Source organism: Oryzias melastigma, linkage group LG24 (assembly GCF_002922805.2).
Source record: "Oryzias melastigma strain HK-1 linkage group LG24, ASM292280v2, whole genome shotgun sequence".
NCBI classification, from domain to species: Eukaryota; Metazoa; Chordata; class Actinopteri; order Beloniformes; family Adrianichthyidae; genus Oryzias; species Oryzias melastigma.
In genome coordinates, this window is record NC_050535.1 from 3,873,548 (window position 1) to 3,892,831 (window position 19,284).

Below are 19,284 nucleotides of genomic sequence, written 5' to 3' on the forward strand. Positions count from 1 at the left end.
ATAGCGGAATAGATAACACCCTAACACACTGATGCTTCATGAAACCGGAGGAATCAAGTGTATTTAAGTATTCAGATAAGCAGACAACGTGCTAACAAGTCAACTAAACACTATATATCACTTTAAATTATTCAAATCTGTTGAATTTTTTCATCTTCTGTCACTTTGGAGGAATTCCGTCAACCCTGGAGAGAGTAACGCTTCTTTATCTTCTTCTGTAATGCTGTCAGTAAACACACCTACAGTGCCCTCTAGTGGTTGTTCACATTTATTTTTTTTTAAATCACATATAAGTGGCACCCCCATCAAAACCATGCAAAAAAACCTGCAACTTATACTCTGAAAAATACATTAGTTGCCTTTCTTTGTAGCCAAAGACAAGTTTGTTGCCAAAAAATAAAGCAGATTTTAAACATTTACAATGAAAAGCTGAATTTTTGCAAAGAAAAACTAACATAAAACATAGATACACTTATGCTAATGTTGAAACAAATCGCCCTTTTTATTCAATGGAAGCATAAAGTAGTGGAATATATTTTTATCTAATATAATAGCTATTGTAATGTTACAATATCTAATATCTATTCCCTGAAAAGAATATTTGCATATTTTCAGTTTTTGCTTCAGTTTTTAAAAATCTAAAATCTTTGACGCTCTCACTTCCTGTTTTATAAACCTCAAAATAATTAAGAATAATTTTATTTTTATTGCCAAAAAAGTTCTAAAATCCCCCAGAGATGCTGCATTTTGAGTCACAATTAGAATTTTGAAAGCTAAAAAGATTTACGTGAGACGTTCAAGGTACACGTAAAAGTTGGATTTTTGAAACTCAATCATGCTCAGGTGATTTGGGGTTAAAATTAAAAGTTTGATAGAGGAAAGAAATGGAAAACAGAACAACTGCAAAAAAAAAAAAAAAAAATACAATAAAGGAAAATGCAACAGAGAGACACTAGAGGGCAGCAGAGGACCAGGATACCATCCTCTCAAATCTAAGCCGAAACATTCTTATATTTAAGTGAATTTGACTCTTATTTCAGGACTTGCAGTATGTTTTATTTATACATTTAATTATTTTTATAGGCTGCACGGTGGCGCAAGTGGTTAGCGCTCTCGCCTCACAGCGAGAAGGCCCTGGTTCGAATCCCGGCTGGGACCTTTCTGTGTGGAGTTTGCATGTTCTCCCCGTGCATGCGTGGGTTTTCACCGGGGACTCCGGCTTCCTCCCACCGTCCAAAAACATGCTTCATAGGTTAATTGGTGACTCTAAATTGCCCCTAGGTGTGAATGTGAGAGTGACTGGATGTGTGATTGAGGCCCTGCGACAGACTGGCGACCTGTCCAGGGTGTACCCCGCCTTCGCCCATCAGTAGCCGGGATAGGCTCCGGCACCCCCGCGACCCCGAACGGGATGAAGCGGTCAAGAAGATGGATGGATGGATGGATGGATTATTTTTATGACTCAATATTTTATGCAAACATGTATTTGTGAGACTTGGTTACATTTAGGACTTTCTTTCAGCCTCCCTGCTGCACTGACGGGACGTCAGCATGAGGTAGGTGACTGCTGGAGGGGGGAGCGAGTTGGGTGGCGTGCAGAGGTCACGCCTCTGGCCTAAAAAGGAGAAGCAGAATGCCAGTAGCAGAGATAAAAATAACTCTGGCTTTGAGCGTCAGAAACAGAACATGAATGCCTAAAAAGGTCTAATTGTTGGAACCAACAGGAAAAACGCTTCCCATCCAAACGATCCTTTTATTTAGCGTTAGATCTCCACATAGTGACCACTGCTGCTCTGCTAAACTTCAGCCTGTCAGCCAACACTCCCTCCTGGTTGATCTAATTTTGTCTGAGCCGAAAGGGGGGCGGAGGTTTCTCTATACAGTCCCAACCAGGCAAAGGGCAAAGACCCCCCCGGCTACCCAAACTTGGTCGCCGTCTCTTCAGGTTCATCCAAACTTTAACTCAAAAAAAGAGAGGAGTTTCCCACGAGTGGATTAAATTCTTCCTGGGAGCGAGGAGGAGATCGTCTCTTTTCATGGAAAGTTGTTAAGGATTTACTGCTTCAGGAGTATGACTGAAGGACATGAAGGTAAAATATGCAACAGAAGATGTAAATATGTGTATTTTTGTATTCAAAAGTTGTAGTTTTTTTGCAGCTCCGGATGCTTGTTTATGTTTTTAATGTGAGTCGATATACCCTTTTTACTAGAGAATTATTTTCTTTTTTTATATATATTTTCCATAATTCTTCATGAATATAGTTCCAGTTTTTGTGATGTACTGAGATAGTCCATTAGGAGGTGAAAACATGGCGTCTATTTTTAATCATTTCAATCGTATCTGCAGAATTGGGACTTTTTATCCTCATTTTCACCTCCCAAATATCTGGATTTGTATTCCTGGTATTAAAAGAGAAACAATAGTTATGGTAATTTGAGATAACTGTGATGTCAACCTCCCCAAACAAGAAACAAATGTTAACCTGAGATGAGGGGAGCCGTCAGGCTGAAGGACTTCAGCTCAAACTGAGAGGAGTTTAAATAATGCATTAAAATCACATTTTCAGAGATATTTAAGCAGATTCTTGGAAAGTGTCTATATGAGGTTTGAAAAGCGTGAAGTAATGTTGACTTCAACTGAGGACTGATATTAAAAAATTAAGCCTAAAGACCAGAATCTCTCACAAACAACCAAAAACTCTAAGGAGTGAATGAAAAAACTGGAGTCCAGGTTTTTGTGAAGTCTTTGAAATTGGAACCAAATACGTGTATTTCAATAAACGTCTAAATCAGATCCTTCCTGGAGCTCAGTCTGCTTTCTGGACTCAGTAAAGAAGCTGCAGTTCGTCCAGAACCGGCTGGTCTGGTCCTGACCAAAACCAGGAAGTAAGACTCCATTGGACTTCCTGTCGCTTACGATGACTCTTCCGCTCGAGTTTGTTGCTTATAAATCTTTGACATCTCGGTCCTTGAACCACTTCAGGATTTGGATCAGACTAAACAGATTTCAGTTTCATGCAGATCCAATCTGGATCTTAGACGAGGTTCCACTCTGACAGCATTAATGTCCAAACAAAATTCTGTTTCATCTTGATGTGAAAACCACAGATTTATTTTTTCTTTTTTAATCTGGATTTGTGTTTTTTAAACTGGTTTAAACCCTGGGCTCAAATTTGGGTTTGAGAATTTGTTTATTTCAATAAAAACAAGACAACAGAAATATATATCCATATATAAATATATCCAGTTTAGGAAAATTAGTCACAAACTGATTTGAAAATGCATAAACATAAACCACACACACACGTAATTAATTAAATTATAATGAATCTTAATCATAAATACTTATTTTAGCACTTGTAAACACAATAAATGACACTTTTAAACCGTTAAATATGAAGTTTTTGCTTTACAGGACTTTAGTTATGTATTATCAAGATTAATAGAATTTTAAAATAACATAATTAAAATGTATTTATAAATAACAGTGACATTTGCTTTTTTTCTTTTTTTTTGAGGCTCAAATCGAGAATTTCTATTGTCAAGTTTGGAACAAAACTGGTTTGACTCATTTTAAAAATAATAAATAACCAACTTGCTAAAAATAATAAATAACTTTTTTTTAAAATGTTCTTTTTAATGATTATAATTATTTGATTATCAACTTCCGATCTTTAACAAGTGCAAATTATTGAAAATAAACCGCAAGTATTTATAAAGTAAAAGACAAAATATAAAACGCATATTAATTATGAAATAAAACATAACATTATTTTAAAAGTGATAAATTCATATCACATATCTCTTTTTTCTCTTTTTTTATTCTTCTTTTTGGTTCCTGTTAATTACTGATATGCAAAATGAACAAAGAAAATGTGTTGAATTAACTTTAAAACTGATCTTAACTTGGATTTGTGATTTGTTTTCTATAGTCATTCAGATGTTTCATTTTAAATTTCTTTTTTTTTTATTTACCATTTTCTCTAAAGTTCTCAAAGTGACCAAACTCTGAATAGTTCTGTTAAAATAAACCTGATTTACCAATAATAATCATATTGCATGTGAAACTTGGATCCCTTCCCTCAAGTAAATACATTTATTTTGTATTAAGCAAAAGAAAATAGATGCATAATATATTTAATCTGTTAAAATAATCAATCAACCAGATTTTTCTTGAGCTTTTGATGTTATTTCTGTTTTTATGCAAGCAACCTTTATTCATTCAGGTCCCTGGATAGAAGCCAAACCTTGAAGTCAGTTTGACCTTTGGGAACCAGTCAGTAAACCAGTCAGTAAACCAGTCGGTAAAGGGCAAATTGCCCTTTTTTCCCCTTTCTTTTTGGTTGGAAATGAGATTCTGCCTCTACAATCTCAGGGTTTTTTTTCTTAACCTGAAGTCTTTTTTTGTTAACTTATTTACTCTACACTTCACAAACATTTTAGAGTCAAATCCCTTTCTTTTAGTAAAAAAAAAATCACTTTTTAAACTTTTAGATGCATTAAATTCAGTATATTTGATCATATTTAAATGAAACTTTGTACCTAAAATCCTTAAAAACAAATAACTTACATTCTTCTTTATATAACCATGTCTTTTTGCTCCATTAAATTATTTTTTCAAGTCTAATGCAACAGATTGCCTTATCAGACTGCAGATTCTCTCCTTTAAAGAGTTCTGTCAGACTCTGGGCTGCATTAGCAGAGGATCACGTGTGAGTGTGTCTGTTTAGAGGCCTGCTAAGCTGTTTGAGTCAGCAGGAAAGGGGTAACCTACTGGAGCTGCCAGCACTCGCTGAGGAGCGCGGACAGGTGGTCGGAGCGGCTCTGGAAACGCCACCGCAACATTAGAGACGCTTTTATGGGAGGAGGATCCACAGACGGTCATTTCATTGATTATCAATAGAAACGCTTCACACAAGCTGACGCCTCGCTGGTCATAAAACACTTTTAATACATGTGTAACTCAAAGAACTTTACATAAAAAAACACAAACTGTCAATTTAAAAGTGGTTTACAACAAAACATGAAGCAAACTGAACTGCATGTTGTTTATTTCATAACAAATTAGGTAAAATACACAAAAAAAATCTTCATTAAATGTTATCACTTCTACCTAAGAACATATTTAAAAAAATGTTCATTGAAGTTGAATAAATCCACATTTTTGGGGGGAATTTAGCTAAAAATTAAGCAATTTTAGCTGTCGGGGTAAAACAACAACAAAAAAAAAAAATGTCTATGGCAGTAAATTAAAAGAATGAATTTGTTTTATTAAAAATTAAAAACATCCACCTTTTTAATGAAAGTATAGGATTAAAAATGCAGCATCTTAACTGTAAAGCATGGTGGTAGAAGGGTAACGATGTGTGCCTGTGAGCCTCCAGTCACTAAGTCTGTCTACACTGTAAAAAGTGAAACCTTGGATTATTTAACAAAAGCTCTGTAAGTTGTGTAAAAATATTTGTTTTTATCAAAAAAAACATCATTTGATTAAAACAAAAACATGTCAGAATTTTTGTTGATTGATGTGATGTTTCACCTTTTACAGTGTACTCTGCAAAAATGTTAGCCTAATAATAGGAAAAGAACGACAACATTACAAAAAAAAAAAAAAAGTCAGTAAAATGATTTGTGCAAACAGCAACTAAGAAATCTTTGGTAACACTGTAACAACTACACTCTATGACGCATTAGTTAAAGGGTAACCAAACAGGCCGACTACATCCTCTGCCCAGATTTGAAAAATGCCCAAAAGGGGGCGGGGCCAGACTAAGCCGCGGAGGTGTGGCTTGGATCTATGATTGACAGTTAGGTTAGCTGTATGTAGCGTACGCTGAGTCTTCAATAGGGAGAGTGGTTTGTCATTGTTGTGTTCCGTTAAAAAACAAAAACAATATGGAGAGTGGTACCGGGGAAAGTTTCTCCACAGAACTTTCTGAGAACCAGAACCGCATTGTTTCGAGCTGCTGGCACAAGACGCCGCTTTAGCAACGCCCGACAGGTTTGCAGCTTGTAGGAGTGGGAAATTACTGCTAGCATCATAGCTAATAAATGCTAACGTGTCAAACAAACAATCCTGTTGAGCACAAGTTAACACTTAATCAATCATTTATAAAGCCTCACTCCTACTTTATTAAGTATTAGAAAGTAGCTTATTTGTGTCGTTATTGACAATTTGTTCTTAATTATCCAATGATTACATTTAAAAGGTTTTGAAATCATTCACTAAATAACCGGTTTGTAAATCATTCAGTACTTAAATTATTGAAATGTTAATGAAGAAAGTCTTAACATGCCTTAACACTTAATTATTTAAAACGTAACATAAGTTGTCAATAGCAGCACATATAATCTACTTGCTAATGGTTAATAAAGTAGAAGAAAGGCTTTATAAATGATTAAGTTTTAACTAATGCTTAACTAATGCTTCATGGTGTGTAAAGTCTTACCAAATCTTTTAATAATATATCAAAATCTAGAAACAATGAGTTGGAAAAAATAAGTTAAAAAGCTAAATGTTAAAAAGAATCCCTTCATATTTAATGTTAAACACTATTTTTTGGTAGTTCTAAGCACTAAATATTTGGTATTTTTTGAGGTTTATGTTCCTTATTGTAGTTTATTTTAATTAAAGTGACTAAAACTTTTGTAACAAGTGGAAATAACTAATTTTAGAAAAAAATAACTAATTTTAGAAAAAAATATGAATGAAATAAGATAACGATTGGCCTAGCACGTATATTTAGAACATAAATCTACATTATTGTTTCTAACTTGTCACCATTTTCTGAACTTTTAAATTACATCGTCAGCCGAAAATTCTAACTTAAATATGAGTTTTTCGCGTCTTAAATAAAGTTTTTTTAGATTGTGGAGGAAAATAATTTTGATTAATTTTAATAATAATTGTATTATTTTTAGATTATAGCTCTAAATGAGACAAAAACTGTGAGAGCAAAGAGACGTTAAAACAACCCTAAAACCTGGTCAAATATTTACTTTAGTTTATTTATTTCATTTTCATAGCACACAACTAAAAATATCATAATAGTTCTTGGTGTAAATGAAAGATGACAGAAGAAACTAAGTCAACCAAACTATTTTAACCAAATTTATACCTTTATGTCGTTACAAAAATAAAACCAACAAAAGCAGAAAATTAAAAAAGCAAAAAAGAAACAAAAAAATAAACCAAATACTTCTCAATTTCTATTTTTGTATTTTTATGTAACCCGTTCCAAACAACCTTATAATTAATTTGTTTTTAAAATGTATTTTTTAAATATCTTGAATGTTCAAAAACAAAGTTTTGAAAACTTTGTTGTTATCATCATTGAGAATGAAGCGTTATAACAGGAGCAGGTGATGTTAAAACCAAACAAAACGTTGGTTCTCTTGATAATACCTGTTAAGATTTCTCTTCGTTTCTCTTCATTGCTCAGTCCGGTCGTCAGTGACCACCACCATGGTCATCGACAGCAAAAACGGAGACGCCGGAGCAGCTTCCGCTCGGACGCCAAAGAAAACGTTCTCGGACGACCTCCACTCCACGTTCAGCTCCCCGCTGGCCTGGATCTTGGTTTTAGCGCTGGTCATCACCTGGTCGTGTGTTTTTGTCATTATGTTTGATCTCATGGACTATAGAACCATTTCAGGTACAATGAGCAGTTTCATTTTTCATTCCAAAAACAAAATAATCTCATGTTTTAATGCAAAACTAACTGATTTTGTTTAATTAGAGGGTTTTTCATAACATCACTGAAGACATTTCATTCTTCTAACTTTTTCTTTAATATTTTCTCACATTTTTGGCTCATTTTAACCCTTAATTTTCCCCTCTCTGTTATGCTTTAACATGTTTGCATCACGTAACTGTTTCTCATCCGACCAGATGATCCACCGACTGGCATCAGGAAAGTTTGGAAGGATTCAGGGCGTCGAGGCAAGCCTCCCCATCTGCTACTAACTTTTTTTTTTTTGTTATAACAATTATAATCTTCTAACAACGACTACAATGCTCTTTTTTTGTTGCTTCATGTTTGACGTCATTTTCAGAAAAACTAGAGATATTATTCCAGGCAAACTTTTATCTAAAAAAAAAAGAAGTTCAAATGTCCCGTAAACCTGTCAAGAGCACCTTCGCTCCAAATCACATTCTGAGGGTTTTGGGGGATTTTTGAACTTGAGCTTGATTGAGTTCAGCATCGCCAGGAGCAACCGATCTCTCCTGGATGATGAAACCCATCAAGGTGGCGCTGAAATCTCCATCTTTGTGTTTAACAAGATGGGTAAAGCTGTGCAGGTTTTGCTTTCAGTGAGCACAGAATTCACTGAATATGGAATAAAAAATTGTTCTTGAGTTTGGAAAAGTGACCCTGTTACGACTTTTTGGTATACAAACATTAAATTAGTATTATTTTTAAATCAATTCAATCAATGCAAGAGAGAATAGCTGAACGTTTTCTGGTTTTCCAGCTTCAGGTATGCTTTTATTTTGAAAAATTATTTGACTTTTATTCCCTTAATGCCAAATGTTGCAAAATTCCAATAAATTCAGGATTCTATTTAACTTGAACAGAAAAATATTGACCATTTGTCATAAATAATTGGAAATAAATTTCAGCCAATTTCATTTTTTTATGATAATTTTTGAAATCAAACAGTTATGATTTTATTTAAAAAAAAAATGATGGGACCTTTAAACCATTCGGACATATGTGGCTAATACCATTGAAGTCAGAATTTTATTTAATTTAGTATCACCTCGAACAGAAAAATATTGATTATTTTTCATATATAATTGGTAATAAGATTCAAGATTGAAGGAATTTTTAATCAAATTTTTAAAACCAAATCACTGAGCAGTTCAGCTTTTCTTTTGAAAAATTTTCTGACTTTTTAAAACTCTCACGTCATATGTCGCTAATTCCATTATATTCTGGATTCTAATTAATTTAGAATCACAGAATGGAAATGTATTAATGTTTTATAAATAATTGGTAATGAAATTCAGGAATGAACGTTTTTTTTTTTTAAATTTTCATTAAAATTTTAAAGATCAAATCACTTTTATTTTCAAAAAATTATGAGACCTTATGCTTTAATTTTGAAAAGTGATTGGTCTTCTCAACCCTTAACGTTATAAGTTGTTAATTCTATTAAATTCAGGATTCTATTTAAATCAGTGTCACCTAGAACAGAAAAATATTGGCGATTTTTTTCTATATAAACGGAAATAAAATTCAGGTATGAAGGGTTTTTTTAAGGCACATTTTTTGGCTTAAATTTTTTTAATTAAATCACTGAGCAGTTATGCATTCAGAAAAAAAAATACTTTTAAAATTTTCTTGCCATAAATTGCAAATTCTAGTGAATTCAGGATTCTAATTAATTTAATAAGATTAGTAAGATTTTATTCATATATAATTGAAAATTTAATTCAGGAATTAATATTTTTTAAATCACATCACTGAACAGTTAGGAATTTATTTTGAAAAATGATGTGACCTTATGCTTTTGTTTTGAAAAATGACGGGACCTTTAAACCCTGCATGCCACAGGTTCTAATCCCAATAAATTCTGGATTCTATTTAATTTAGTGTCGCCTTGAATGGAAAAATATTGAAGATTATTTATATGTAATTGGAAATAAAATTCAGGAATGAATATTTTTTAATCACATTTTTGGTTGAATTTTCTTTTAATCAAATCCATGAACAGTTATGCTTTTATTTTGAAAAAATATGGGACCTTTGAACCCTACATGGGTTCCAATTCCAATAAATTCTGGATTCTACTTTATATTAGTATCAACTTAAACAGAAAAATATTGAAGATTATTTATTTATAATTAGAAAATAAAATTCAGGCCTGAAAGTCTTTTTAAGCAAATGAAAAGATGTTGAAATCAAAAACTGAAGCAAAGTGTGTGTTTCTGTGTCCGTCCTCTCCCAGGAGGCATCAATAAAATCAGCTCCGACCCCATGAAGGTGGTGAATGACGCCGTGGAGGAATCATCCAACGTCTTCACGGCGATCTTAAACTTTGGGGCGAATCTGATCGCTCCTGAAGAAGAAGGTATCCCTCAAACACTGTGGTTTTTTGTTCTAAAGCTTAAAGTTCTCACATTTCTCTCCGGTTTCTATAGGAACCATTTATGCAGTTCGGAAAAAAGGTTTGTTTTATCTCAATTTTTTTAAAATTAGGGCATGTTTTTCAATTTAGAAATCGGTGCATCTGTTGTTTAAGTCTTTTTGCAGAAGCATGACTTAAAAAGAATCAATTATGGAGAAAATCTCATTTCAGTTGCAGTGATTTAAGGTAACATGCAGCTGGAGGACTAAAACTCAAAATGATGAAGATTTGAGCTGCATTTTGAGCAGCTCAAGTTCATAAACACAAAAAAACTAAATTATTAGTATTTAGTTTGTATATCTAATAAAAGTTGATTCAAAATGTGACATTAAAAGCTTCAAGCAGATTTTGTTATTGAATTTGTGAACCATCTCAAAGATACAAGTTGGTTGGAGGAGGAAGAAGAGTTGAAGAGTTTGAAAGGAAAAGGTATTCCGTTTGTTTGTTACAGTTAATCCACCCCACCCTCCAGATAACTGCCAACTAAGCTCATAGAAAGAAATAATTACCGTTCTAGAATATATTAAATAAAAGTGTTGAACGTCTGATGGATTTTTTTAAGCTGTTTTATGTGTCTGTTTGCACCCTACTAATCATATCTTATAATGTTTGAACACTAAATCTGTTGCGTGTTTTTGTTCTGTACATTTTGTATTTCGTTTTTGCTTCCTGGTATTTATTTAAAAGTTTGCTTTTGTCTAATTTTTCCAGGGGAATTTCTACCAACAAGAAGTAAAGGTTCGTGTTATTTCTTTAACAGATCTGGATTGCATGAGGAAAAAATAAATAAATAAAGTTGGAAGTTTTGTTCAACTTGTATATATATTTTGCTTACAGTTTGGCTTTTTGAAGATATGAAAAAGAAAACAAAATGTCACATTTATACAGAAATCAAGAATGTATAAAACAAATTTGTTTCGCACCATCCATTTTCTAAACCCTTTTAATCCCTTTGAGGTTGCTGGAGCCTATCCTAGCCACCTCAGAGTACACCCTCGATGCTCCGACCGTTTTACTTTTTTTTAAATTACATTTTAGTTTCTTATATTTTCATTTTCTTTCAGTTTTAGAAATGCAAGTTCAGAAGGAAACAACAGAAGTAGAGGAAGAGGAGGAGGAGGAGGAGGAGGAGGAGGAAGAAGAGGAAGAAGAGGCTGCTGGAGAGGAGGAGGAGGAGGAGGAAGATGCTGCTGAAGAGGAAGAGGAAGGGTTGGTAAAAGAAGAGGATGAAGAAGACGAAGATGAAGAGGATGAATATGAGGAATATGAAGAGGAGTTCGCAGAGGAGTATGAAGATTATTACGGTGAGGATGAAGAAGATGTGTATGAAGAAGAGGAGGAGGAAGGCGAAGAGGATGAAGGAGAGGAAGAAGAACTGGCAGAGGAGGAAGAGGGTGAGGTAGAAGAAGAAGAAGATGAGGAGGAAGAAATTGAAGAAGAGGATGAAGGAGCTGAAGAAGAGGAAGAGGCAGAAGAAGCAGTAGAAGAGGATGAAGAGGAAGCTGATGAAGAGGAGGCAGGAGAAGTAGTAGAGGAGGATGAAGAGGGAGATGAAGAAGAGGAGGCAGGAGAAGTAGTAGAGGAGGATGAAGAGGGAGATGAAGAAGAGGAGGCAGGAGAGGTAGTAGAGGATGAAGAGGGAGATGAAGAAGAGGAAAAAGTGGAGGCAAAAGAAATAGATGAGGAGGAAGAGGGAGCTGATGAAGAGGAGGCAGGAGAGATAGTAGAGGAGGAAGATGGAGCCGAAGAGGAGGAAGAAAAAACTGTAGGAGAGGATGAAGGAGAAGATGAAGACGAGGATGAAGACGGGGAGGTGGAAGAAGTTGTAGACAAGGATGAAGATGAAACTGAAGAAGAGGGGGCTGGTGGAGTTGATGAGGAAGAAGATAAGATAAAAGAGGAAGAGACAGAAGAAGAGGAAGAGGATGACGAAGAAGTAAAGAAGACAGAAACTGAAGAGGATGGGGATGCAGAGGAAGAGGAGGAGGAGGAGGAAACAGAAGATGAAGAGGAGGAAGCAAAAAAAGCTGAAGATGGAGAAGAAGATGAAAAATTGCAAGAAGACGAAGATGACAAAACAGAAGTTGAAGAAGCAACTGCTGATGAAGACGAGGGTGAGGCTGAAGAAGATGAAGACGAGGGTGAGGCAGAACCTGAACCTGAACCAAAGCCTGAAGATAAAGATGAAGATGACTTGGAGGAGGAAGCAGCTGGTGAAGATGTGGGCAAGGATGATGAAAAGCCTGAGGAAGAGGAGGAAGAGGAGGCTGTAGCCACAGATGAGGCTGATGAAGATGAGGAAGAGTCTTCAGAGGAACCTGCTGCTACTGATGAGGAAGATTCTCCTGTAGCCGTTTTGCTGTCAGAGGATGAAGAGTTGGATTCTGAAGCAGAGAGTGATGAAGACCTAACGCTGTCTGATGAAGACGATACGACAGGTGATGAAGACCTTCTTGACTCTTCAGATGAACCGCCACTTCTTTCAAGCGAGGAAGAGGAAGAGAAAGACGAAGATGTTCTGTCGTCTGACAGCGACGATCTACCTGCAGACGACACCGACGATGACTTGGGTCTTCCTCCTCTGGTGATCGATGAAGATGAAGATGATCTTAAACCCGTTGCTGAGGAAGATCTTCCTCCACTCAAAACCGACGATGACAAAGATGAGGAGGAAGATCTGAAAACTACAGACGATGATCTGGACCAATCAGGGGAAGACGAATCCGTCGCCACCTCTGAGCATTTTGCAGACGATGAAGACGAAGAAGAGGAAGACTTTGAGGATGAAGATTTTGACAAAGACGTCGTGGTAACCGCTAAAAACGAGGATGAACCTGAGGATGAAGAGGACCTCCACGATGAAGAGGAGTCTAACATTCCCTCTTCCTCATCCTCAGATAGTGGAGTTTTAGGTGATGAAGATGAGAAAGAGGAGATTTCCTTGAAGCTTGATGAAGACTTCAGTGATGATTTATTGACAAGCGACGACTATAAATCAGAGGATGAAGATGAGGAGGAAGAGGAGGACAAAGCCTCTGATGATGATGATGATGATCTTGAAGGAACAGAATCCTTGAGTGATGAAGAAGATGATGAAGACATCTTGTTGGCAGGTATTTCAAAGATTTTTTTGATTTCTTTGTGTGTTTTTGTGCATAAAAAAGCTGTTTTTTTGTCTTTGTAGCTGCCGCTGCAGCAGCACTCACTGGCCAAGAGGTGGCGCCAAAGACTGATGAAGCTGAGGGTGGAGAGGAGCCCACACCGGACGATGATGAAGACGAACAGGCTGAAACAGGTGGGTTAATCACACATCTTTACCTGTAAGAACAATTCTGAACTATGTTGCCAGATAGTCACCGTTTTCAAGCCAAAAAGTCTTCTAAAAACTGCCAGATCCTTCAAAAGTCAGTAATTAATCAGCAGTTATTATTTATCTATTATTATTATTAGTTCCCTTTTTGGTTGAAGATCTAACTTTGAGACATTTCTAATAAAATTACATCCCATAATTTTGTATTCAGAGAAATACATAAAAGACGACACTTATTAAACTTTATTATCAACGAGATTGCGACCCATTTTTTTCCCTTAAACTTAAAGATAAATAAAAAAAATAGAAGAAAAAACACTAATAAAAAATATTAGCTTAAGGATTCTGGTATAACTTGTCATAATAAACAAAAGTATTAAATGTTTTTGTGCTTTTTACTTTTTTTAGGTAAAAATAAGCAAATCTTCTTGTGAAACACATTAAAGACTGGTTTAAATTTTAAGAAACCTGCTCTTATGAATGTTCTTGTGTATCAATCTGAAATTTTGTGATAAAAAGCCAACAGCAAAAATCCCCCCAAAAACTTAATCCATTCATAAAACAAAATATTGTGTCTTTATTAATATCACGAAAAGCACAGATGCTTTCCTCATTGTCAGCTTCATGTCATGTCAAACAAAGAAATATGTAAGATTAAATAGAAAGTGGGGATATGGAATACAAATTTTAAGAACATATGAAAAAAGTTTGTAAAGCATTACATCATCAGCGTACGATGAGTACACTAAAGGCACACACTCAACCAAGTTTATATGGAATTTGGTGAAGCTTGGTGCTGCATCTCCTCACACTGTTCGATGAATATAAACAGAAAATACTCAAAAACGCAGACATTTTGAGGATGAAAATAGTAAAATCATTCATATAAAAGGCATTTGTAACTATTCATCTTATGATTCGTGCATTGACTGTATGTGAAAGATGTGAAAAATTATGTCAACCTGCCCAAAGCAATGTTTCTCCAAGGAGTCAAAATCGAAACTGCCCAATCTGGCAACCATCTCAATAGATAAGAGGACACGTTTATTTTATTATTGGTTGCTATATTAGTAGCTATATATGCCATGATACGTGCATTGCCTCACCTGCCTGTATGGCTTTAAACATTACGTCCACCTGCCCAAAGCAACGTCTGCCTGAATCAAATCCACCAAATCTACAAGAAAACCCCCTAATCTGGCAACCATGTCAATGTCTGAAATCACATTTAAACACATTCTAAATAATCAATCTTAATATTTATTTTACTTGCTGATTCGTATTCTGAGTTTATTCAAATGCTGTCAGACTCCAGCGAGGTTGATGGTTCTGATGAGGAGGAAGAGGATGAGGAGGAAGAAGCTGGTGAGCCCAAAGAACCTGCGCACAAAGATGAGGATAAGAAAGAGGAGGAAGACGAAGATGACGAAGAAGACCGAGCAACAGTGAACGTGGTGAAACCTTTGCCTGAGGCGGAAGACGAGGCCACAAAACCTGAACCTGCAGGTCCGAACTGAAGGAAGGAAGTGTTTGTCTGTCAGATTTAGGGACTCATTTTCATTTCCTCTCTTTCTGATTCCAGAGTGTCCATGTTTGCACTCCACAAAAAGCAGGGAGGCTCCCAGCAAGGCGGAAAAAAGCAAAGGTTGGTGTGACGGTTTCACTAGTATTTTATGCGCTTAAATCAACATTAGCATTTGAGGGCACAAATTCATATTTTATATGTACAAATTATTATTTTGAGGCTATAAACCATTGTATTTTGTGATCACAAATTAGTGGTAGGAATGGAAGCAAATAAAATATTAATTTGTGCCTGAAAAATTGTTAATAAAATACTAAATTGAGGTCACTTAATGGTAATTTTTGTGACAAAATACTAATAGGTGGCGACGCAATTCTATTTCTTTTTTATATGTTCTGTTCTGAACTGTTAAAAAAAGCCAAATACTTAATGATGAAAATATGGAGACTTTCTGAATAGCAATATTTATAGTTTTTAAACTCTCTAAAGTCTGTTTGTTGTCTCAGAAACAGTGTAATTGTGAGCAATCAGTTTTTAGAACCCAGAAAACTAATCCGAGAAGGTGCTCTTAGCTGCACAGATGATCTTGGATGTTTCCCAACATTATTTCAATTCTGAATTTTGGTGTTTTCTAGTGTCTTTTTGCTGCTCCTATTTTTTTCTTTTTTCGATTGCAATGATTTTAAAGCGCTGCTTATTGTATTGAATCTTTGCACTTTGAATTGACAACATGTATAAAAAGTAAAAATAAATAAAGTTCAATAAAGCTGTTGCCCACAAGGATTTTAAATAATTGATTTGATTGGATTTTCTGCATTTTTAGATGCTCCCAGGAGGGTTTCAGCTTTGAGAAGGAAAAAAGGTAAAAATAATTCCAACTTAAGAGACTAATATACCAAATAAAAATAATTGCCTTAAATTGAAATTAAAGTATGATCAATTTTGTAATTTGTTGAGTTTCTAATTTAAGGTGTGGAATCTGTGAGTCCTGATGAAAAACTCAAAAAGCAGGGTGAGTCTTGCTAACACTTTATTACCTTTTTTATATTTATATTTTCAATATTGATGATCATCTTCTCACATTATGTTTAGGTCTTCCCAGAATTGCAGGTCTGGAGTCCAAAACTAGGCGGATCAGACTTGGACCTCTTCTCAAAGGTGTATCAAATTATCCAATTATTCAAATATTTTAGAGGATTTATGATAAAATAACTTATTTTATTCTCCTTTCTTAAAAGCCAAATTAAAACAGAAGAGCAGATCTGCAAAGAAAGGTTGAGTAACTTTGATGTTTCTTCACAATTACACTATTTTAATGCATCATTCATTTATATTTAATTCTGATTATGTTTAAATTCAGAGACCAAAAAGCAGGAACACATCACCGAACCTGCACCAGAAGGTAGGAATTCATCTTTTTCATTGTGATTTTAAACCGTTTCTTCACTGTTGCCTTGGTAACAGATGTTAGGATAAAATTAATGAATTAAAGATTCGTTTGCTTTAAGCAAACCCCTAAAATCTGCTTAAATTTGTCCTTTTATTAAGGAAAAATAATAAAAATAATGAGAATATTATCTTCACATTGTTATTCTACCACGTTTTTTATCAATACGATGAATATTTTAAATGTTTTAATGATTAAAACAACATTTTAGTAAATTTTGCCTACGTTTGTTTCTTATATTCTTTCATTATTTTCCTCCAGTGGGTCCCTGCAGACCCGCACCAGTTTACTGCCCTTCCCCTCCAGGCTGGTATGGTAAGCAACTAAGATTTTAATCAGATGCTTTATGGCAATACATAAAGACACATATACATTGGAATTATTATTATCATCAATGGTCTTTCTTCCAGTTCATCACATAGTCACAGATAATCCGTACCCTCCTCCAACGGCGTCGGGTAATCACTGGTGTCGCTTATCTTCAACATTTTTATAGATTTGTTTTTACTTTTTCTTTTCCGAACATGTTTTTGTATTTTTTAGGTCCGTCTGCTCCGGTTGTGACGGTCCATCCTGGAGTTCCACCGAACCCGCCGGTTTATCACCCACAATCTCCTCTGCCCCTGATGCAGCCTCTGTATGCTCCATATCAACCGTATCAGCCTCTGTATCAGCCTGTGGCTCCGCCTCCTCCTCCAGAAGTGGCGGATCCGGTTCAGCCGGAGGCTCCAGAACACAAGGAAGCGACCCAACCGGAGGTCCAGACTCCGGCTCCACCCGCAGCTGGTGCTCAAGCTCCTCCTCCAGCTCCAGCTGATATTCAAGCTCCTCCTCCAGCTCCAGCTGAGGCTCAAGCTCCTCCTCCAGCTCCAGCTGAGTCTCAAGCTCCGCCTCCAGCTCCTGCTGAGGCTCAAGCTCCTCCTCCAGCTCCACCTCAAGGTGCACTGATTCTTTCTTTATCCTATTTTTTGCCATATTTACACATTTTATAGCATAAATCACACAAGGAAAAGCTAAAAAACATTCAACGTTAAAGCATAAAAATCAAAATAACATCATAAACTTTCTCCTTTAAGAAGCAGAGACCGTCGTGGAAGAAGATAAAACTGCCTCCGCCAAGAAAGGTAGGGATTACTTACTGTTTATTTGCATTAACAGTTATTTTTTTTTCTCTCATTAGCAGTAATTCCCATATTGTCACTTTCAGCTACAAAGAAAAAAGTCAAGGCCGCCGCTTCAGTGAAAGGTACTGAATGCTGCGCCTAACAGGCTAAATGCTTAATTAAGCAGACAACTGCTTCCTGTAGCTAACTACAGCTGCAGCATTAACACTGATACTTAATGACACAAAGAGCTATCTGTGCATTCACTGAGAAAAACGGAGTCTGCATGAATGTATAAACATAATTATCTTCTCACAGACAAAGAAAATATTAGTTTTAGCTGAATCTTTTGCCGTTTTATAGCCTTTAGATCAGTTTTTTGGTAAATATTGAATTCTTGGAGGCTCAAACACCTGATCTATGAATAGGAATATTAGATTGAGAGCTGCTAAGGGGCATTTATTTATTTTTTTATTTTACAGAGCCGACAGCTAAAAAAGAGAAAACAAAAACCAAAGCAGTGACTAAAAAAGGTAAGCAATATTTTCTTTGAAAGTTCACTTAACCTAGACTTTCTGCTGAAGGCTTCTCCTGGTGGAACAAAATCGAACTCAGTCTATCTTGGTACCAATAGGGAATCTCAAAAATTTTGAAGAATATGTTAAAAATTTAAAAAACTATACTGTAAAAGTCTTCTAAACATAAATTTGTTCCCTACGGAGCCCCTGAAGAGACATTGAAGTATTTCTATAGATATATACAGAGTGACTTGTGCGCACCAGATAGTAACTGGTGAGCATCAGTTATTATCTGGTGTGCAAAATAAACTTCTTTGTTCTTTTTATTTCAATGTCCCTTTAGCGGCTCCATAGATTTCCCATTTCTTTTATTATATATATTTCTGGAATGAAGGAAAAAAAAGTGTTTTTTTTTTCCTTTTGTTTTTTTGCAATAAAGAAATAATTATTTTAAGGGAAATTTATGGGAAAAAGCTCAAATCTTGAATCGGTTGGTAAAACATTTTTGCAAAAAATAAATTGTAAAATCTAAAGGTGATTAAAAACAACCTTTTTTGTCATTATTGTGCAAATTTTAATATATTACTTCAATATATTACTAAGATTTCATCATCAATAATTCTTTAAAAATGCTGATATTCTGGCCAGATTTTCAAGGTAAAATGAATTTCCTGTTCACTGATCCTCTTATTTTTAAGTACCTTAATTTTATTTCTTACAAATCTGTGGTTCAACTGTGAAGATGAAATGTTTTTAAGATTATCAGAGGTCAAGAGAGTAGCAAAAACTACTTTTCTTTTTTTTTTACAAAACTCTAATTCTTTAAAATGTGTGGAATTTTGTCTTTCAAGTGACAAAATATTTTCTTCACTACTTTAGAAAATTGACTTGCATAGAAGCAGTCAAGCAAATGGAAACATTTCCTTTTACTGTGCGGTACTTACTAGGTATCTACATGATACCCACAAGTTACCTACTGAGTATTTTCATGGTATTTGCGTAGGTATTTACATGGCACATAAACTTACCACATCAACTAAAAGTACTTAAAAGTTACTTCCTATGTACTTCCTACTCTCTTCTTAAACATGATAAGTACTTTGATACACATACATTTAACACATGAATTCAAGGTACTGAAAGAGTACTTTTTTGTTTACCTACTCTCTTCTTTCATATGGTAATTACCACGAAACAAACATACACTTATCACATGAATCCAAGTACTTAAAATGTACTTTTTGTGC

At 35.1% G+C, this 19,284-nt stretch overlaps 1 protein-coding gene across 2 annotated transcripts; it reads left to right on the forward strand.

Annotated features, from left to right (window-relative positions):
* The first annotated feature begins 1,454 nt into the window (after nucleotides 1–1,454).
* Nucleotides 1,455–18,032, forward strand: LOC112158178 (probable serine/threonine-protein kinase kinX). Of its 2 annotated transcripts, XM_036210519.1 has the most exons (20): nucleotides 1,455–2,090; nucleotides 7,443–7,655; nucleotides 7,892–7,942; nucleotides 9,955–10,077; nucleotides 10,148–10,174; nucleotides 10,846–10,872; nucleotides 11,199–13,247; nucleotides 13,319–13,429; nucleotides 14,753–14,950; nucleotides 15,027–15,089; nucleotides 15,793–15,831; nucleotides 15,940–15,981; nucleotides 16,062–16,127; nucleotides 16,208–16,243; nucleotides 16,330–16,371; nucleotides 16,678–16,731; nucleotides 16,827–16,874; nucleotides 16,960–17,540; nucleotides 17,624–17,662; nucleotides 18,002–18,032. In XM_036210519.1, the coding sequence occupies exons 1-18, from the start codon at nucleotides 2,072–2,074 to the stop codon at nucleotides 17,406–17,408; spliced, it is 3,657 nt and encodes a 1,218-aa protein (XP_036066412.1). In that variant the 5' UTR covers nucleotides 1,455–2,071; the 3' UTR covers nucleotides 17,409–17,540; nucleotides 17,624–17,662; nucleotides 18,002–18,032. The 2 variants fall into 2 exon arrangements, with proteins under 2 accessions (XP_036066412.1, XP_036066413.1); XM_036210520.1 differs by lacking the exon at nucleotides 7,892–7,942.
* The last annotated feature ends 1,252 nt before the right edge of the window (nucleotides 18,033–19,284 follow it).

What these genes read in the sequence shown, in the direction of transcription:
- LOC112158178 (XM_036210519.1), top strand. An exon ending in GGACTATAGAACCATTTCAG is followed by an intron (nt 7,656 to 7,891) that starts GTACAATGAGCA and finishes TCATCCGACCAG; the next exon opens with ATGATCCACCGACTGGCATC. An exon ending in CCCTCCTCCAACGGCGTCGG is followed by an intron (nt 16,875 to 16,959) that starts GTAATCACTGGT and finishes TGTATTTTTTAG; the next exon opens with GTCCGTCTGCTCCGGTTGTG.